Genomic DNA, 21,556 nt, shown 5'->3' with positions numbered 1-21,556 from the left:
CCCCCAACCATAAAATTAATTTCGTTGCTACTTCATAACTGTAATCTGTTATAGTGTTATGAATTGTAATGTAAATATCTGATATGCAGGATGTATTTTCATTGTTACAAATTGAACATAAAGCATAGTGACTAATTACAAAAACAGTATGTAATTATATGTGTGTTTTCCGATGGTCTTAGGTGACCCCTGTGAAAGGGGTCATGACCCACAGGTTGGGGACCCACAGGTTGAGAATCGCTGGAGTAGGTACTGTCCACCGTCCCGCCTAAACCCCCGAATGGGGGGTGCATCCACGCAGGACCTCTCCCTTGCTCTCTGCAAAAAACCCACAGGTAGTAGGTACACCCATCTCCACTCCACAGGTGAGCAAACTGAGGCGGGGAGAAGCCAGCTCCCGCCCCCCCCCCCCCCCCCCACACACACACACTACATCGCCAGTACGGCCTGAAGCAGCATCCCTTCACTGGGGGGGGAACTGTCCGTGGAGGTCTCCTACCTGTCCGGCTCTATGCTGGACAGGGGGCGGGGGGCTGTGGGAGAGCTGCGTGAACGAGCCCCACGTGGCCCCTCTCTGCAGGGAAGTCATCCTTGCAAATACTCACCCTCCACCTCCTTCCCTACCGGTCTCCCCAGCCGTATGGGCTGCAGGACACCCTGACACCTGCTGAGACCGTAGGTCCCAAGCCCTGCCTGCCACAGCGCTTCCCCGTTTGCGCTCGTGTACCCCGCACAGCAGTCCTCGGAGCTACTTTCGCATTATTCCCTTCTGACAGACGAGGACACCGAGGCACAATGAGGTTAGTAACTCGCAGCGGGTCACGCGTGCAGTGGGTGGCGAACCTGGATCCACACGCTGTGGTTCTGGCCCGAGGTCCCGGCTCCCCACCCCCCGCCCTGAGGCCGCCCCTCTCCGGACCGAGCTCCCCGAGCCCGGGAAGACAGCAGCCTGCCCCCAGCCTGAGCCCAGTCCAGCGGGGCAACGCTTGCTTTGCCCAGAGCAGAGAGGGATCCGCCTTTAAAACCGAGAGGAGCCGGTCGTTCTAAGCCCAGGACTCCCTCCACCTCCCGGGGCACGAACCAGGTCCGAAGGGACGGCCTCCTCCCGGGCGGACAGGGACCCCGACGGGGAAAGCGCAGGCACGGCCGCGCCGCCCCCTCACTCTCTGCGCTCCGCTTCCCAGGTCGGACCTGCGCCGCCGCCCCTCACCTCTCAGCCGGCGTCCGCCAACGGTTTCAACCGGCCGCGGGGAGCACGAGCGCCGGCCGCCCGCCAGCCCAGCGCAGCCGCCGCCGCCGCCCGCCCGCCTCGCTTCCCGGCGCAGAATTCGTTTCTGCGCTGCCCCGCGCATGCGCGCCGCGGCCACACCCCCGGCGGAAGTGACGATGCCCGCAGCCGGGGGGCGGGCCCGGGCCGCCGAAGGAGGCGTTGTCGGGCCGGTCCTGAAACCCCCGGGGAGCCCGCGAGCGGCTCTGGGGGCGGCGCGGCGGGTGAGGAGAAGGCGGCGGGCCCGAGAGCGGCGTCCGAGGGTAAGGTGGCCGCGGGGCCGCGAGGCGAGGGCGTGCGGGTGCCGCCCGGTGGAGCGGCCCGAGAGGAGGCGGGCAGGGCAGGGAGCCGCCGCCCCGCATCCCGGGCTCCGCGAGGGGCGGCGGAGAGCTGCGGGTCGTGCGGGATGGACCCGCGGCGGCGCCGATCCGAGCGCTGGCTCCGGGACACAGACCCGGTGTCGCCCTGCAGCGGGGCCTTTCGCCCTCGTGCGGCTCCTGCGGCCGGGAAACCCCACCCGCTGCCCTACCGGCCTCCTGCTCGGCCTGCCCGGAGCCGGTGTCGGGCCTCAGACCGGCCGGCGTGCGGTGATGGGTGTGAGCGGAGGGGGCGAGTGTGCGAGCAGGAGGGTTTCGCCCGCAGCGAAGTGTCGGTCTGGAAGGGAAGGCGTGTTCCCTGCTAGAGCTGCCCCCACAAACACCGGAGGCTCCGGGGTGAGAGGCCAAGGCCCAGGGGTCGCCGTGTCTCTTCGGAGCTGCTCTCTAGCCTGTGGCCCCCTGTCCTGTGCAGTCCTCCCCGGGTCCTGGGCAGGAGCACCCCTGGGGGCTCTGTGCCCACATTTCCTCCTCCTCGGAGGGCGTCAGGAGGACTGGTTTAGGGTTTTAACTTAATCGCCCCTGTAAAGGCCTGTCTCCAACACGCTGCTGCTGCGGGTGAGGGGCCGAGGCTGCTCAGATCCCGGGGAGGAGACGGCGGCTTCCCTAGGAGGAGAGGGAAGACCTGCGGCCCCGTCACCTGCAGGTGCTCGCTGTCCCCCTCTAGAGACAGTTCAGCCTCTCTCACCGGGACGCTGATCATTAAATGCGGTGACTTGTAAGGGGCTCATTATAGTGCCTGGTTGCATATAGGAAACATTTTATACATATTTGTTGTTATTTTATTAGGTGTATACATTGTTACTTGTAGTTGTTACACATAGGACACATCCCATATAATAAAGAGCTAATATGCAAATGGTCGTTACTCCCTCATGTCCTCACACTGTCATGGCTCAGACACTCAACACTGGGGAGAGAGGATTGGGGACCAGCCAGGCACAGATGAGCTCACGAGAGAGGAATGGGGACCAGCCAGGCTGCAGCCCGGGAGAGGGACAAGCCGCCCGCCCCGTGGTCCCGGGTGCCAGTGGCTGTGCCTGTGCCTGCAGCCTGGGAGAGGGACAAGCCGCATACCCCGCAGTCCTGGGTGCCAGCGGCTGCATCTGCGCCTGTGGCCCAGCCCGGGAGAGGGACAAGCCGCACGCCCCATGGTCCCCGCGGTCCCAGGCACCAGCAGCTGCAGCCGCAGCCCAGGAGAGGGTCAGGCCGCCTGCCCCGCGGTCCCGGGCACCAGTACCTGCACCTGTGGCCCGGGAGAGGGACAAGCCACCTGCCCCGCGGTCCCGGGCACCAGTGCCTGCAGCTGCGGCCCGGGAGAGGGACAAGCCACCTGCCCCACGGTCCCGGGCACCAGTGCCTGCAGCTGCGGCCCAGGAGAGGGACAAGCCGCCCACCCACAGTCCCGGGCGCCTGCGGCTGCAGTTAGCCCAGGCGAAGCTGGCCGGGGTCCTGGGTGCCTGCGCCTGGCCAGAGGAGGGAATCCTGGGTCCTGGGTGTAGGGCAAGGCAGAAGCGGTTAGGGGCGATCAGGCCGATAGGGGAGCAGTTAGGGGGGGATCAGTCAGGCAGGCAGGCAAGCAGTTAGGAGCCAGCTGTCCCAGATTGCGAGAGGCAGTCAGACATCCCCCGATGTGTCCCAGATTGGAGAGGGTGCAGGCCGGGCTGAAGGACCACCCTCCCCCCGCCCCCCGCCCGCATGAATTTCGTGCACCAGGCCTCTAGTAAGAAATATAAATTACCAATTCTTTTTCTAGCAGCTTTTTATAAGGGTCTTATAGGATTAACTTCATGAAACTATTAGATTGATGATGATTTTTAAAAAATATTTATTGATTTCAGAGAGGAAGGGAGAGGTAGAGAGAGATAGAAACATCAATGATGAGAGAGAATCATTGATTGGCTGCCTCCTGCTGACGCTGTAGCCACTGAGCCAAACCGGCCAGGGCAGATTAATTATGATTTTTATTGTCAAAGTAAATTATGGAATAGTTTGTGACTTTGCAGATCATCATAACTCTGAGGGTCATTCCAAAGAATTGTTCCCCTTGTCACCTCTGTAGAGCTAGAAAACGTCCAGTGTCCCTTCCGAACATTTGCTGCATTTCAGCATTGGAGTCTGGAGGCAGGTTATGTGCTGTGTTTTCTAACATCCTTTTTCTCAGGGACGATAGCATAGCCCACTAGCACTGACTGTGGGTTTAGGAACCAGCATTTAAATGCTGGCATTGGAACATAAGTTTTATGATCACGGGCATGTTACTTAAACTCCCATTTCTTAACTTCCTGACTTGTAAAATGGCGATAATGGTTCTTAGGGCATTATTTGAGTTAACGTATGTAATATGCTTAGCACAGTGCCCGGCCTGTAGTGAGCAGTCGGTAAATGATGCTAATAGTAAACCAGGAATCCTGTTCTTCCCTGGCAGCCAGGGGGATGGGGTGGGTGACTGATGACTCAGTCATTTGGCTGCTCTGTATCTCTGAGGATTCAGCACTAGGGACAGTGCCCCGCCGCCTGACGGAGGCTCCCCTTCCTGGTCCCCTCTTGGGTAACATCCACTCCCAGTGCTGCATGTGGCTCCTTGTAGATGACCTCGCCTCTCGTCCCGGTGTCCTCTGAATGCCACCCTGATCTCAAACCAGGAGATCATGTCAGCACCCCCAATCCACATACCAGAAACTGAGCTTTCCATGAAGAAACAGGGGAGTCAGAACAAGGTGCTGAGCTGAGGGTGAGATAATGGGGGTAGGTTTTTGAGATTCTTAGCTGTGGGGTCATACAGTTACAGATGGTTAGCAGAAAGTTGGACATCTGCAACTGGTGGTTGAAGTTAAAGTTCCAAATTTAGGACTTGTCTGCTTACAACAGATGAAGGCCGGAGATAGATATGTTGTCAAGGGAAAGTGAAGATGGCTCAGGGCTGAGTGTTAAGGGACAGTAGCCTTCGGGGGCTTGCAGGGGAGGAAGTACGGCAGATTAGGGCCGTAGTAAGAGGAGCAGAAGCGTTCTAGGGACATTTTTATCTTCACAGGTAGTTCCATTGAACAGCACTGGTTAAGATGCTTAAGAAACGACTTTTTTGTTTGTTTGCATGTTTGTTTTTTAAGCTGCTGTGACAGGGACTCATGACAGTGAACCACAGATCAATCCGTGGACTTGGTGCCGTTTAGTTCCCAGTCTTGTCATCGAGACTCATGTTTTATCTGCGTCCTCTGTGCAGGTCTCCTGAGTGCCTGAGCATGGACCCGGTGGCCACGCACAGCTGCCACCTCCTCCAGCAGCTGCACGAGCAGCGCATCCAGGGCCTGCTCTGTGACTGCATGCTGGTGGTGAACGGCGTCTGCTTCAAAGCGCACAAGAATGTCCTCGCAGCCTTCAGCCAGTACTTCAGGTGCGATTTCAGTCTCTGTTGTTCTCACTGTACGGAGAGTATGTTCTTACTGACTTTAGAAAGAGGAAGAGAGAGAGAGAAACATCAATTGGTTGCCTCCCATATGCACCCCGGCTGGGGATCAAACCCACAACCTGAGCTGTTTGGGGAAGCAGGTGACTGCATCTGATAAAATGTCTCCAACAACGTTGCAAGACAACTGACCTAACTTAGCTTGATATTCTACACCATACAGATTCCTTCCCCGGTGAATTTGATTTGTGCCCAGAATATAGTGTGTGGGCTTTATGGAAGTGTGCCCTTTCTTCCCGCATTCACTCCTAGGGCTTTTCTCACTGCTGATGTATGGACCATTGGGTTGCTAGACAGCTAGAGGAGTGACTGAGTATAAAATGAGAGTGTATCAGGGTCCTAGAGCCGTCACATTCAGAGAGACAGAAGCAGAATGGTGATGCCAGGGGCGGGCAGGAAGAGTGGGAGTTAGTGTCTAATGGGAACAGAGTTTCTCTTTGGGATGATGCAAAGGTTCTAAGAATGAATGCATAAAGGTGATGGTGGCACAACATCGTGAATGTACTTTATGCCATTGAATTTACCACTTGAACCATAATTAAATGTTTAATATTATGTAATTTTTACACAATTAAAAATTAAGATTAAAAAAATGAGTGTAGCCCAGCTAGTGTGGTTCAATGGTTGAGCATCGACCTATGAACCAGGAGGTCACCGTTCGATTCCTGGTCAGGGCACATGTCCAGGTCGCAGGCTCGATCCCCAGTAGGGGGCATGCAAGAGGCACCTGATCAATGATTCTTTCTCATCATTGATGTTTTTACCTCCCTCTCCCTCTCTGAAATCAATAAAAATGTATTTAATAAACAAAATGAATGTATACTGAGGGTTGGTTTATTATAGCTATTTTTATTTTTAGACTTTTTAAGGCACTTAGATATGGAAATATTTTTATATGTGTTTTATGGCCTAAAATAAAATACATGATTTGTCAGACTACAAACAGGAAGTAGTGAAAAATGTGTGTCCTTTAGTTTTCTGTACTCTATATACTATTAATAATGCATATGGATTATTTGATAAAAGAGCCATGGGTATACTGCATAATCTTCCTTGGATATCTACTTGGAAGTTTGGATATTCATCACACTCATTTATCTGAATTGCTTTATTGGATGACTTGCCAGCCAGATTTTTTAAAAGGGTTAAAGCCCGCTTAATTATAAAATTCTGGCATTTATAGAAGTATTGCTGTTTTGAATATTAGTATGAATATTATTTGTAAGAGAAAGTTAAGAGTGTGTATGAATTGTTAACACTGAAACAGGCATCTTTGTTTTGTCAGGAGCCTCTTCCAGAATTCTCCCGGCCAGAAGAGCGATGTTTTTCACTTGGATATTAAGAATGTCAGCGGCATTGGGCAGATCCTGGACTTCATGTACACGTCACACCTGGACCTGAACCAGGACAATGTGCAGGTGATGCTGGACACAGCACAGTGTCTGCAAGTGCAGAACGTTCTGAGTCTGTGTCACACGTTCCTAAAATCAGCCCCTGTGGAGCAGCCACCCAGCGTGCCTGGTGGTAGCGTGTTCTCCCTGCCGGGCACTCCGGCTCCGGACACCAGCTGTGCTCTCAGTGAAAGCTACTCTTCTCACGTACTGCCTGCGTGTTCGGCGGACGTGCAGCACGGTAAGGCCTTGGACGAGTCACACTCTCAGGCTCCACCGTCAGTTCAGCTTCATCACCCTGCAGGCGAAGCGTCGAAACTAGGCACTGACACTTTAGACAGCAGCTGCACAGAACTGCCGCTCAAACAGCCAAATTACTACTACAAACTGAGAAACTTGTACAGTAAGCAGTACTATAAGCAAGCCGCTTGTCCCAGTCACGAGAGAATAACCGAGCAGCCTTTCACTGTCAGCCCATCCACAGGCCCGGCTGCCGTGGAAAACCAGCCTTGTGCTGTCAGTCATTCCGAATGCGCCCTGCAGTCCGCGGAGCACCTGCCTCCCAACTTCCTGGCCCAGCCTCTGAGTGAACCTGCCCCAGACCCTGAGTCAGACAGCACGTGCCAGCCACCCACCAAACAGATGAGGCTCAAAAAGGCCATTCACCTGAAGAAGCTCAATTTCCTGAAGTCACAGAAGTCTGCAGAGCAAACTGCTGAACCCACATCAGATGAGGGTCTAACCCAGAGGCTTGGCCCTGCTAGTGACAACACCACAGAGGAAGCCAGCAGTCAACACACTGGGGAGAAGGAACGTGAAGAACCCGGCAGCTCCGACAGCTTCCACTGCATTATCAAAACGGAGAGTCCTGAAGACCTGGAGGCTCCAGAGGACCAGTTCCAGACGCCGCAGTCCCAGTGGCAGTACGCGTGTGACCTGTGTGGGAAGCCTTTCAAACACCCAAGCAACCTGGAGCTTCACAAACGGTCCCATACAGGTACACGCACACTGACCCAGTGCCCGCGGGCCTGGACAGGCAAGAGCGCAGACGCACACGGTGCCTGCTCCTCTCTGTAAGAAGTTTTGCTGTGGCGTTGACATTTGCACACAAAAATAATCAAGGAGCGTTAGCTACTTTTTAATTCATAGTTTTGGAGATGCCTCTTAAAGCGTAATCTATAGATACTTTCATAGAGCCAATTTTAAAAGATGTCTCACTTCATTTTTATTTTAATTAGGTTTTTATGACAAACTTTCCATCTCTAAAGAAGTATAGTAAATTATTTTGATGGATTGAAATTTTCAAGTTCTAAAACAGATAAGCTATATTTAGTTGTCTCTTTAGAATTAGATTAAGTTTATTCTTTAAAAGCGTAATTATTTAGTTTGAGTAATTCTAAAAGTTCTCAGGGAAGTAATGTGAATATCAGATTTTAAAAATTGTGATTCAGAAGGTGGGAGGTAAACTTTTTAATAAGGATCAGCTTTAACCATTTGATATTTTCAAATGAAAGTTCTTCCATTTTGAACATTGAATTTTCAAAGTTTTATTTCCTTAATTCATACCTCCTCCCCTTTCCAAAAAGTTTACTTTTTCAAAAGCTTTTTTAAAAGTGTTATACGGCACATGTACGTTTCCTTATACAGTACGTGTGTGTTACTTCCTGTACTTACGCAGGATGACTCTAGTACACACGGCGGGTGAATGGCAGTTACCTCACAGGCATGGGAAGTGATGAGCTACAGATGCTTCCAGAGTAACTGCTTTTAAGACGTTTGTGCAATTGCAATTATCGATGTGACGTTCTGCTATCACTGACTCCTGGTGTGTCTAGGTGTTTACCACCTCACTGCATTGTGGAGAGAGACTTAATATTTATGGAAGCCCTTTATAAATTGTAATGTATGTGAATATATAAAGTATTACCTTTATTGTTACTAGTAGTTCAGAAGTATTCTCCATATGAAGGCAGTATCACTGATTCAGTTTTGCCCTGAAAAAAAACAACTTAATTTAGGTCTTTCCATTTGCTTGAATTTCCTAGAGCCTCATGATCAGTATAATTTTTGAGAAACGTATCTGTTTAGCTTTAAAAGTTAAATTGTTTGTTCTTTTGAACAATAATGTCATCCATTACGGTGGGATGCTCACTTGGACGTACTCTATTGAGAGAGCAGTGGTCCTCGACTTACGATCTGAGTTGTTCTCCCAGGGTCTGTGAGGCCGGACTGTTTCTGTCACCATGTAGGATGTTACTTGCCTTGTCTGTCTTCTCCCACAAGTGTGCAGTGGAGTCGGCTACAGGCTGTCATTACCCGGGTGGCCAGTGAGCTGTCTAGTCATGTGTTAAAAATCACTCCGTCCTCATTTCTAGTATGGACTGTACTGACGGGTGTAGCCCACATAACCAAATGCTTTAGGTTCTCAGTTAAGAGTGTTAAGGGATCCTGAGAGCAAAGCGTTTGAGAACCACTGGAATAAGGTTATCAATTCTGGTCACTTGGGAGTCTTAATAACCAGTGGCCTCTTTTTTTCAAATTCTTGGATCGCATAATGGGGGCTTTAACTTAACATTATCTACTATCCCCATAATTTCCGACATAAATGTCCCAAAATACTGAAGTAATCCTATCCTATATAATAAAAGCCTATTATACAAATCCACCGAACAGCGGAACAACCAGTGGAATGACCAGTTGCTATGATGCACTGACCACCAGGGGGCAGGCACTCAACACAGGAACTGCCCCCAGCGTGCAGGCCCCAGGCCAGCCAAGGCAGGTACCAGCGGGGGACCTCCTGATCACCCTGCTGGTCGCCCCACAGATCTGCCCTGGTTGCCGGCCAGGCCTAACGACCCTACCCATGCATGAATTTTGTGCACTGGGCCTTTAGTATAATTATAATTATTCAGTCAAAAGCTTTCTGCCTGCTCCAGAAAGAAGCCATTGAAGAAGCCATTAAACAGTTTCAGGAAAAAATCAAAGTAAAAGTATCCTGGCAGGAGCCCAGAAAGCTAGCAGCCAGCAATATAGAAGGAAGGGGTATTGTCATTTTTAAAGAGTGAAACCCCTTGTGGGGCGGGGGGGGACGGGGGGGGGTCAGAAGGTTCTTGGTCTGCCCAGCCTATTTGTTAGTTCCCTAGGTTCAAGGTGGCACCTGGAAGTGTACTGTTAAAATGGTCATTTTCTAGTCTGTGTTCAGGGCTGCTGTGGTTTCTTGGTGGCGGAGTTCCCTTCTCCACAGGTTATTCTATACCAAAGCGTAATTGCTTAGTTTCTAAATCAGACGTGGCTCCCATGGTGTCCTCTTGTTTTCCCCTGGGAGCATGGTCAGCCAAGGCCAAATGCAGGGGCAGGGCTGTTCCCCGTCCCACCTTCAGAAGGCCCGTCTCGGTTTGTGGCTGTGCCGTGCCCACACCTCACGTGTGTGAACGAGACCCTGGTTCTGTTAGGAGCTGGTGTGAGAGTAAAGGAGTCGGGCTGAGGGGCTGTAAGAAGGTTCGGGCCCTTCAGCAAAGAAACTCACAGTTGATTTTCAGCGGAAGGGAAAGCCAGTGCCCAAAACCAAGGCAGGGTTTGAACGCTAACAAGTTAAGTTTGACTTCAACATAGGTTTATATTTGGAGAACAATTTGATTTTTTAAACATATTTTTATTGATTTCAGAGAGGAAGGGAGAGGGAGAGAGAGAGAGATAGAAACATCAGTGATGAGAGAGAATCATGGATTGGCTGCCTTTGGCACACCCCACACGGGGGATCGAGCCCAGGACCCTCAGTCTGCAGGCGATGCTCTATACACTGAACCAAATCAGCTAGAGCACAGTTTGATTTTTTAGAGAAAACTAATCACAGATTTCAGTTTGTCATCCCTGCCCACTATCTAAGGACGAGAGACGAGGAAGAGGTGTGGACTCCCGTTTTCATACACTCATGATGAGGAACGTAGTCTCTGCTTTGAGTGGTGGACACGGGATAGTTTAAACATTTTAAACAGAAAATGGTTGTGCAGATAAAACAAATGATTTTACAAGCTGTTGTTTTGTTTTGTTTTAGGTGAGAAACCTTTTGAATGTAACATTTGTGGGAAACATTTCTCTCAGGTGGGAATACTTTTATTTATTGTTAATAGTTGGAAACCTGAAACCTAGTGTTGATTTTTATTATAAGTAAGACATGCATTGGAGTTGCGAGAGAAGCCTCTGAAGGTATCTGTAACTTAAAGACTAGTCTACATCAGGAGAAAATAATTTTTAAGAAAGCAAAATCCTAGTACATTGGGGAAAACATGCCATTTTTTATAAGTGTGAGGGCCCTTCACAACCCACCCGTCCCCCGGGTGGGTGCAGTCCTAGTCTGTCCTCTCAGAGATGCAGTAAACCATGTTGAGCTCACATCTGGAGGCTGCAAATGAGGCTGGGCTGCATTCAGCCAGATGCCTCCTCCTTCCTGTTGGGACTGTAGATGTTAGGATGTTGGACAACAGACCAGTTTTCATTCTCTGCTTTTGCTGCCTTGTAGCTGATCCTTATTAAGATGAAGTATTAAATCTCTCATCCAGCCAGTGTTTATTGTGTCCGATGGGCTGTGTGCTGATCTGGGCACTGGGCCTAAAGGAACCAGAGATGCAATGTTGTAGAGAACATTTTGAATGCAGCCTCTTTTTCCTTCTGAAACAAGATAAGTGTTCACCTCCCCCACCCCCATACTGGGCCCTGACGCTGTCCGCAGCTCAGTCCTCCTTCCCCAGTCTGCTCTGTAAAATGGGAACAACACTCCTTTATAAGGACATTGTGATGATTACATGAAACACTGCTTGCAACTTAGTCAAGTGCTTCATTCATAGTAGCATCTTAGCACTTGACAGCTATTATTATTACCTCTTACCAGAGTTTTCGTGGATCCGGCTATATATAGGTAATTTCTAAGATGTGATCTATGTCCTTAGCATATAATTAGAGCATAGCAAAGTTTACTACAACTGAAAACATAACAAAGGTCAAACAATCTGGGCCCCAATTTGCCACATAATTTGATATAAATTATCTGAACACATTATTGGACATTTTTGCCTGAATTTTTCTATTATTTAATGTACTTTTATATAATTTGTCAGACTAATATGTGCTCCTTTCTGTGGGGAAAAATTATTTCCATTATTCATTTCCACTATTAAATACCTAAAGAAACCTTTTTAAAATTTTTTCACTATGCTTATTATAATAGTGGAAGACCATTCAATGATATTTACTTGGAAAATAAACAGTTGCTATGCTTGACTTAAAAATGGACAATGCAGCATTGCTGGGAATGATTCAGAGACAATTTCTATCTTCATACATAGTTTACAAAACAGCTGGGAAGGAGGGATCTCATTTAACAGCTGAGCAGACGGTGCTGTTTGAATTGTTCCATGACTGATGAGCTTTTCTGAAATTTGGAAGTGACTGGTCTAACACAGCCAGGGGTGCGTTACTTCACTCCAGGAGGCTGCTTCCTGAGGGCACCGTGGCCTTGTCACACTGAGTGCTCCACACAAGCTAGTTTAGCCACAGAAATGTGCTGTCCTCAGGGTTCCCCTCAGTAAGGCGGCAGTTCTCACACCAGCGGCATCCATTCCTGGCCCAGCCGAGGAACTGGAGCAACCCCCTTAGCTGGACCTCGTTTTCATCTAGAAAATAGATGTCAGTGCCAGTTACTAAGGGTAGTGTGGTAATGTGTGTGAAGGCCTACGTAGACCAGATATATATTGCTACAAGCATTTGTTGCTTTATACTATTATTTTTTTTAAATATATTTTATTGACTTCAGAGAGGAAGGGAGAGAGAGATAGAAACATCAATGATGAGAGAGAATCATTGATCAGCTGCCTCCTGCACACCCCTGTCATGTGCCCTGACCAGGATTCAAGCCGTGACCTCCTGGTTCATAGGTCAACACTCAATCACTGAGCCACACTGGCTGGGCAGTCACTTTATTATTGTTATTCATAGTCATTCTGTTAAAATCTGGGTATTTCCTAATATTTTGCTAAGTTCTTTTTTCTTAATTTTTTAAAATATATTTTATTAATTTTTTATACAGAGGAAGGGAGAGGGAGGGGGGTAGAGAGTTAGAAACATCTATGAGAGAGAAACATCGATTCAGCTGCTTCCTGCACACTCCCCACTGGGGATGCACCCGCCACCAAGGTACATGCCCTTGATCGGAATCGAACCTGGGACCCTTCAGTCCACAGGCCGACGCTCCATCCTCTGAGCCAAACTGGTCAGGGCTTGCCAAGTTCTTTTTCTTTGGTTACCTAAAATAAACCCGAGATTTTGTGTAAACCATATGTATCATATTCTAAAAGGTAGGATGTAACACAGTGTTTCTCATTGTCTGACAGACAGACAGACTTCCATGTCATAACAGAAAATCCCAACCTCAGTTTCTGTTCCTGTACATTTGTATGTTTCCACCCACAGGTGGACTTCAGACCCATCTTCAAACCTGTCACCATGGACTGTCTTTTGCATTTAATATTTTTTTAAAATTGCAGATTTAGCTCTAGCTGGTTTGGCTCAGTGGGTAGAGCGTCAGCCTGTGGACTGAAGAGTCCCGGGTTTGATTCCTGTTAAGGGCACATGCCTGGGTCGCAGGCTCACTCCCCAGTAGGGGGCATGCAGGAGGCAGCAGATCAGTGTTTCTCTCTCATCATTGATGTTTCTATCGCTCCCTCTCCCTTCCTCTCTGAAATCAATCTATATATATAAAAGCCTAATATGCAAATTGTCCCCTTGGGAGTTCACAATCACTCGCTAGGATGTGTGCTGACCACCAGGGGGTGGCGCGGAACAAAGGGAGGCCCTGGCTGACAGCCGGAAGGCCCCGATCGGCTCAGATCACCCGCCAGGCCTAGGGACCCTACTTGTGCCCTGAATTTTGTGCACCGGGCCTCTAGTAAAAATATATATATTTTTAAAAAAATGCAGATTTACAAAGCCAGATTTGTTAGTTGGTATTACTGTTCACGCCCCCTTCATGGCTTATTCTGTGCATAACGCCTGAGCATTGTTTCCCGTGGGTATGCTCACTTATTTCAGTGTTTGTTTTTAGCAGAACTCTATAAAATATTAAGTAGGGATGTGACAGACTGAGACTGTTAACTGAAGCCTCCACAGCGGGAAATTCTGCCTCCACGTCCGAGTGGGAAGCAGTAGCCGGAGTGCTTAATGTCTGAGGCATCTGCAGTCTCAGCCTCACTGCGGGCCACTTAATATTGACGGCCTGTTGCTGAGCACTGGCAGTCTGCTCCGGGGCCTCCCTTTCAATCAGGCGTTCTTGGTAAAGCCCTGCTGGCGTCAGAAACCAGGAGCCTGGCGTCCCTGCCACGGAGGACTGCAGTGACTCCTGATTTCATTTCTGCACACAGGACAGCGTGACAGCCCACCAGGCAGAGCAGCCGCTGCAGAGGGAGTGCTGCTCGGGGAGTCTTACCTTTATTAACCAAGGCTTGTTTCTCAGGGAGAAACAACAGGGAGTAGCCACATGCAAGCGCTGCTGCTTTTCTCGAGTGCTACTTGCATATAGATGGTCCAAGTTTAAAAATGTATGAAATAATACATCAAGGTCTGTTTAAAGTACAAGCTTGGCAACCTCCACGGCACCCTGCACTGTGTCGCCCATTTAAGAGAGAAGCGGCCCAGGGCAGGCCCGCGATGGGGCAGCCAGTGCAGCCCTTGGCCCAGGAGCACAGTGGAGAAACCAGAGTGGGGACCCCCCCAGTTAGAACCGGCGGTCCTTCCTCTTGCACGTGGCTCCTTCTGAGTGTTTCTAGTCTTCCTTGGAAGGTGGACTGGAACCTGGTAAACCTGTTAGTCTTCCATGTGAATGTGTGTGACCTGCTTTCCAAAAACCCTTTCATTATTGGTATGCTTGTGCTTCTCCTTTTTTGCAGGCCGGTAACTGGCAGACTCACTTGCGTCGGCATTCTGGTGAAAAACCGTACATCTGCGAAGTCTGTGGCAAGAGGTCAGTGCTGGGGCTGTCCTCCGCCTCTAGGGCCCCTCTGGTCTGGTCTCCGTGGAAAGCAGAGCTCTGAGGGCTCGCACACGAGCCGCGTGGGGCTCACTCCACGGAGGAGCGCAGGCCCGTCAGACCCTCTGCCTAGCCTTGTATGTCACATATGAGTAACAAAAGGGCAAGGACAGTCCTTCAGAGAAGGAACACCCAGGACAGACGTCTTAGAAATGGGGTTTTATGTGACACAGAATGATTTTACACTGAAATGTCCATTCTTTCTAAAAATGGCCGTGAAAGCAGATGAGTGCCCTGGGAGGTGAGTTCCTAGCGGGATGTGAGACTTGCAGCCTGGCTGCCCAGCCCGGCCTCCGGCTGTGGGAACAGCAGCAGGAAGGCAGGCGGAGCTCAGCCCGGGCACTTGGCGCAGTCTCACTGTGGCAGTGAGGTGCAGTGCGGAGAGGGTCCCTCCCACGTGCACACAGCCACACGCTGGCTGCCCGCCCCCCCAGGGGTCAGGTATCAGAGTCCACATGCTCTCCTCTGACAGTCATGCTGGACAACAGGCATCAGCCCGGACTGTACCAGTCACCTGGCTTTATAGCCGTTCATTTAGCCATCCGTTCAGTCAGCACCTGTCAGCCACCTGCTGCTGTAAGTGCTGTGATGGTAGCATGCACATTCTCTGGTCTGTGAGGGAGAGACGGCCATGGCGCAGTCAGAGTCACCTGTGCAGGAAGCAGGTGGTAGAAACAAAGAAGTCCGACCTTCCCAGCCTCCCGTCCTCCCTTTTGTTATTCCTCTAGGGTGGCGGGAGGGAACGCACCTAGATTTCCTATCCCAGACCTGGGCGGGAATGACTCCCTATTCTGAGCCGGTGGTGGCCATCTCTGAAGAAGAGAGATTGATGCCGCTAGGTAGAAAAAGTGTCTTACAAACAAAACCCTGCATTATTTTCTACTCTCCTTGAAAAGGGGGGGAAAGGTAAAGATATTTTTAATGCCCATTTCCAATGAAGTCGGTGCTCTCATTACACCCAGGAAGGCGGGGCAGCTGCCCTCCGTGCCTCGCGCTGCCCAGTGCCGTGAGGTGGACGGGCTCTCAGCTGCGTTTCACATCCATTGCAGGTTTGCAGCCTCTGGGGACGTCCAGCGCCACATTGTCATTCACTCAGGAGAGAAGCCGCACCTGTGTGACACCTGTGGCCGAGGTATGGCTGCGCTTTCCTTTCCTTTCCCTCCTGGAGGCCTGCCTGGCGCGTGCGGGCCTCCGCTGACCGGTCGTGGTCTCTCCAGGCTTTAGCAACTTCAGCAACTTGAAGGAGCACAAGAAGACACACACGGCTGACAGAGTGTTCACCTGTGACGAGTGCGGGAAGTCCTTCAACATGCAGAGGAAGCTGGTGAGGCACCGCGTCCGGCACACGGGGGAGCGGCCCTACAGCTGCACGGCCTGCGGTGAGTGACGCCCCGACCAGGCCGCCCGTCCCGTCCCGTCCCGCGTGGTAACTTTGGACGGGGCTCAGGCCACACTCTGTCCAGAGAACTGTTTGCAGAGACAAGGACGCAGTTGTTCTAACTGCTGTCTGATGACCACGGGGCTGAAAATTAAAAACTGGTTTAGAATTAGCATCACTAAGTTAGCTTGTCTGCAGCAGTAGCAGCGCCTTCCCTCTAGGCAGTCACTGCCCCCTTCCCTTTCTCATTCACGCCCCCGCCTTTGTCTCCCATCAGAACACGAGGCGGGTTTCTGCCTCTCTCAGTGCTTCCTGAATTCTTAACTGATCTCAATTAAATGCCTGTTGCCTCTTGCTTTGAAAGGCCTTTTATTTTTATCAACAGGAAAAAATCCCAAAATTTAACACGTGGGCATCGACAGCTAGTTTTGTTGAAAGGCAGTTTTTTATAGATAGCCCACCTTTGCTTGATCAGGGCTGGAGGGCCGAGAATTCAAATAGAGCGACATGCAGACAAGGGAGCAGTTAAACATACGTGTACATACGTGTGTAGTGTTCACTCCTCTGTAATGACGCTATGACTTCTGTAAGGTTATTGATCCCCTCACCAACTCTGACTGTGGAAGCAAATCCCCACCTTGATGCTATGTGCAGGGAAAGGACATAGAAGCCGGGGAAATACGGGCAGAATTGTAGTGAAAGTGAGTGCACAGATGCCGCGAGGAAAGTATTTCTCATTATAGATCGGCTGCTCTAGGTTCACAGAAATTTAAACGAAACTGACAGGGTTTCCAGCACCCACCAGCCGGCAGGGGTGGCAGCTGCCTGCCCAGCGGGGGCTCCTGTGCAGGCAGACAGGGTCCAGGAGGCTGGCACTGAGAGGCCCCACACCCAGGGGGCAGGTGGGAGGGGGCTGCTGGGGGCAGAGGGGAGAGAAGGGCAGAGCGGGTGGTGGCAGGCTCCACTCCACTCATGTCCCAATGCCCGCTTCTGAGAGGACCCCTCTCTCTGTGCAGGGAAAAGTTTCGGGGGATCCGGTGACCTCCGCAGGCACCTCCGCACGCACACCGGGGAGAAGCCGTACACGTGTGAGATCTGTGACAAGTGCTTCACCCGCTCGGCCGTGCTGCGGCGGCACCGGCGGATGCACTGCCGCGCGGACGATGGGGGCCAGGACACGCTGCGGGAGCTCGCCCACGCCGTCGAGGCCTCCGACCTGGACAAGGCTCCCAGCTCCGGCTCCTTCTCCCAGGACGTGTCTGTGACTTTGATGCCCGTGTCTGTGAAGCTCCCCATCCACCCAGTGGACGAGCCCGTGACAGAATTTGACGGCCACTCTGCGGGCTCCTTCTGTAAGTTCCGGTCCACGCCTCAGCCACGTGGGGTCGGCAACCTGGAGAAGCTCAGTGCGGATCCTGGCAAACTCGCCAAGGCCCCCGGGCAGCACACGCAGCCTCAGGCCTTCGCTTATTCAGCCGCCGACGCCTCCACCAGCAACGGGCCGCTGCCCACGGACAGCATGGCCATAGTCCGCCCATCTCTGGCCACTCTGGACAATCCCTGCGGCGACCCCCTGGGCAGCTGGGTGTCAGGCGCGGCGTACAGGAACTCAGAAGGGCCCTTCTTTTCCAGCATGACTCTGTGGGGGCTGGCGATGAAGACGCTGCAGAACGAGGGCGAGCTGGACCAGTGATGCCCGCATGCTGATGCCGCTACGCCGACCCCAGTGATACCGATGCTGTGATGCCAACACAGCGCTGCTCAGCCGCGGGTGCGTTTTCCAGGAGGCCGATGTCCAGGAGGCAGCCGTCCCCTGCGACGCCCTCTCGCCAGCCTGACACGTGGGACGGTGGCTGGTAACGGAAAGCCTCCTGAGCTTGGGGTTTGGGAGGACAGGCCCCGGCTCACTGTGGAAGCAGACGCTAGAGTGGGAGCTGGCGTCACAGAAGCCAAGGGCCGGAGAAGCCGTCCACTGACTGGCTGGCATGATGGCATGTGGACTTGGGGGCAACTACTGTACATTGTGGTTATGCTAAAGGGAAAACATATATATACACACATATATAAAATACAAATATTTATAGCATTTTCTATTTTTATTTACACAGATTTTATTTGTATACTAGAGGCCCGGTGCACAAAAAATGTGCACAAAAAATGTGCACGGGAGGGGGGGGTCCTTCAGCCCGACCTGCACCCACCCTCTCCAATCCGGGACCCCACAGGGGATGTCCGACTGCGTCTCACAATCCGGGACCACTCGCTCCTAACTGCTCACCTTCCTGCCTGCCTGATCGCCCTTAACCCCTCTGCCTGCCTGCCAGATCACCCCTAACTGCTCCCCTGCTGGCCTGACCACACCTAACTGCTCCCCTGCTGGCCTGATCACACCTAACTGCTCCCCTGCTGGCCTGATTGCTCCTAACCACCTCTGCCTCACCCCACACCCAGGACCCAGGATTCCCTCCTCCGGCTGGTTGCAGGCACCCGGGACCTGGGCTTCCTTCTTTCTGGCCGGCCGCAGGCACCCAGGACCGGCTGGCTGTAGGTGTCCGGGCCGGCCACAGCCGCAGGGGACCATGGGCCAGGCGGCTTCGCCTAGGCGGCAGCCGCAGGTACCCAGGACCGTGGCACGGGTGACTTGTCCTCTCCTGGGCTGCAGCCCCCAGCCGCTGGTGCCCGGGACGGTGGGGCGTGCAGCTTGTCCCTTTCCTAGGCCAAGCTGCAGGCGTAGGCGCAGCTGCTGGCACCCCAGGACCGCAGGGCGGGCGGCTTGTCCCTCTCCCGGGCCGCAGCCTGGCTAGTCCCCATTCCTCTCTCAAGAGCTCATTTGTGGCTGGCTGGCCCCCATTCCTCTCTCCCCAGTGTTGAGTGTCTAAACCATGACGGTGTGAGGGCATGAGGGTGTGACAACCATTTGCATATTCGCTCTTTATTATATAGGATGAAACTCATACTATAATTTGAATAAATGAAACTTGCCTTGCTATATAATGTGTTTCCTCCAGCATTTTTATTAATCTAAAGACCATAGTAGTAACCAAATGAAGGGCTCCCCCTTCAAGGACAGGTCCCAGTTTGGCTCGGCCGTCCTGGGACAGTGGGCTTCAGACACCATCAGAACTGAGCCGCGTCCTGGCTGCCCCACGCTGTCAGGCCATGGCGGGCTCTGAGCCTCAGCCTTCTCTGGTTTTCTTTTCTAGTCTGAGATGAGCAGCTCCGTTCCTCCAAGCGTCCCATGACCCCTCGCCCACGGCCCTGCTGCCCAGGTCCGGCCGCTAGTCGACTTCCTAAACGCATCCCCCAACCCCCAGCACACCTGCTGCCTGTGTGGGAATGAGTCGTGTCCTGTGATTTCAAAACAGGATCAGCACATGAAAAGAGTTACCTGTGGCACAAGCAAGGTACTTGCCTGTAAAACTGCTCAAAGGACCAGAGTGAAAGCACCCCGACCCTGTCATTTCTTGCTCTCACTCAGAATTACAGGCACCAATGAGACGGGGAGGCGGGATGTCGTAGAAAAGCAGCACAGCTGCAGAGGAGAGGACCGGCTTTGAACTCCTGGTTTTCCCACCAGCCCTTGCACTCAGCCTGGCGAGGCCCGGGCAGCAGACGGAGAGCCCGAGGTCAGGGGGACACAGCGCCCTGCGCAGAGCCCCGCAGCCGTGAGGTCTCCTGTGAACTTGCCCCTCCTCCCTCCCATCTCCCACTGCGGGGCTGGGAGGTGTGTGGATGCCCGGCTGGGACAGCAAACTGTCGGATGCGTCCTGTGCGTCCTCATTTACCTACCCCCTTCCACCCAGGGAGGTGGTGCACTGTTACATCTTGGTATTTCCTTCCAGGCGTTGCCTCTCCAATCAGACACAAATCAGTGCCCCACTGAAACATTTGTCAGGCAGCCCGTACCATATGCACTTCTTTGCCTTTTCAGGTAGCAAATTCTCAACGTCTTTCCTTGTTAAAAAAAAAAATGTGTTAACATCAACATCAACACTCTGAGTCCCTGCGTACAGTCCCGTCGCTCCTTCAGCCAGGGTGTTCGTGAAGGCCCTGCACAGTTCGGGATTGCGGCCAGCGGGGCTCCACAAACATGCCCTCTTCTCCGTGACCTGACCTGACCGGGAGACCTGGCCCCGCGCTGGCTGCTTGGTGTGGGGTTTCCGTCCAGCCACCAGATGGCGGCACAGCCCTCACAGGGAGCAGAGCCGGGGCCCGGGCACCTGCATTTTCAAAGCTCCTTCACCGTCTGAGCCCCTCATGCTCCCCAGGAAGCTGACCAGGTAGCACTCGCCTTCCCGGTGGAGGACGGGCCTAAGGAAGGGCGTCCCTTGCTCATTCATTTCCCTCCCGAGTGCTGACCACATCCCGGCCTCCAGTGCCCACGCGATGTCCCAGGGAAGCATGAGGGGACACCGTGCCCAGGCGGCCACGGACCCGCCCTCCCTGGTTTCGGACCTGTCTCACCGCTGGACGCGAGACACCTACGAGCGGGGGCTGCCCGCGCCCACTGTTGCACCCATGGCCCTGGCTCTGTTCGCCCCCTTCACGGAGACAAGAATGAACGCACTAGCACAGCCGGGCAGGGGCATGGCGGGCAGAGGCGGGGGAAGGGCCCGAGGGGAAGAGTTCGCCTTGAGGCCCGACTGTGGGAAGCAGTCTCCGTCCTGGGGCCCAGGGGGACGCCTCTGTGTAGTAAGTTCTCTATCACGTTTATGAGCCTCCGGGGCCGGGTGGGTACCAGGTTCCCTAAAGCAAGGTGGCCTGACCCCCAGGAGGGAGAAGGGCAAGTCCACGCTTTCTCGCGTCTGCCCTTTGACCCGGCCCGGCGACCCCGGCAGGTCCTGTGGCTTCCCCAGTCCCTCGGGGACAACACAGCAGGCACCCTTTCCTGGCTGTTGAAGGTCCAGCCGGCGATCAAGCCTGCAATCTGACATCTGATGTGAAGGGCCCCCGGCCCGGTTCCCGTGTGCAGGGTGTGGGCCAAGGTCCCACGTTCCTGCCAGCCCTGCAGGCCTCGGGGCACCCGGCTACTCCCGGCCCCTGCACAGAGCGGGGTGGGTGCTGAATGGGGGGCGGGCCTGTCTTCCAAGCTGGTGGAGCTGACGTCTGTTCTCATCGCAGGTGCCCTGGCCGCGGCAGACAGCCCACGCCTACGCTCATTCCGTGGGCACCTGTGTGGGTCCCGGGGGCCTGCCCCACCCATCACCAGAGCTGCCACCTGCACAGCTGCCTGGGAGGGGCCCCTGTGGTCAGCCAGCGAGGCCCCGAGACCCTGGCCTGGTCCCAGGACCCCGTTGCGCCACCTTGCACAGCAGGGGGACCTTGCAGTGTGAGTAACGAAGGGTCTGGGTTGTGGCAGGGGAACTGCCGGGCCCAGTGGCATCACAGCGGGAGGAGAGGGAGAGGTGAGAACGTGCTTTGGGGAGCAGAGACGAGGCTGCGCCGTGGCAGGCCCAGCCCTGTGACCCCGACACCCACTCCCGGGGGTTCCATGGCGCTGGGAGGAGACACATAGCCAGGGGTGTCCAGAGAACCGACAGGTGCTGCCAGGCAGTGGGACAGGATGGCACACGCCCACCCCACAGGGCTGCTCGGGGACC

At 53.1% G+C, this 21,556-nt stretch overlaps 1 protein-coding gene across 5 annotated transcripts; it reads left to right on the top strand.

Moving 5' to 3' along the window:
* Positions 1 to 1,448: 1,448 nt before the first annotated feature.
* Positions 1,449 to 18,036, top strand: ZBTB49 (zinc finger and BTB domain containing 49). 5 transcript variants are annotated; one of them, XM_023748537.1, is made up of 9 exons: positions 1,449 to 1,530; positions 4,865 to 5,035; positions 6,375 to 7,495; positions 10,556 to 10,602; positions 14,439 to 14,512; positions 15,541 to 15,710; positions 15,796 to 15,957; positions 16,973 to 17,308; positions 17,589 to 18,036. In XM_023748537.1, the coding sequence occupies exons 2-9, from the start codon at positions 4,884 to 4,886 to the stop codon at positions 17,591 to 17,593; spliced, it is 2,067 nt and encodes a 688-aa protein (XP_023604305.1). In that variant the 5' UTR covers positions 1,449 to 1,530; positions 4,865 to 4,883; the 3' UTR covers positions 17,594 to 18,036. The 5 variants fall into 5 exon arrangements, with proteins under 5 accessions (XP_023604305.1, XP_006107931.1, XP_023604304.1 ...); XM_006107869.3 differs by having other exon boundaries at positions 6,393 to 7,495; positions 15,628 to 15,710; positions 16,973 to 18,036; XM_023748536.1 differs by having other exon boundaries at positions 6,393 to 7,495; positions 16,973 to 18,036.
* Positions 18,037 to 21,556: the final 3,520 nt, after the last annotated feature.

The sequence above is a fragment of the Myotis lucifugus genome, unplaced genomic scaffold (genome assembly GCF_000147115.1).
Source record: "Myotis lucifugus unplaced genomic scaffold, Myoluc2.0 scaffold_1515, whole genome shotgun sequence".
Classification (NCBI taxonomy): Eukaryota; Metazoa; Chordata; class Mammalia; order Chiroptera; family Vespertilionidae; genus Myotis; species Myotis lucifugus.
Note: the sequence above shows the minus strand (reverse complement) of the source record. Positions and strands in the feature narration are given on the sequence as shown.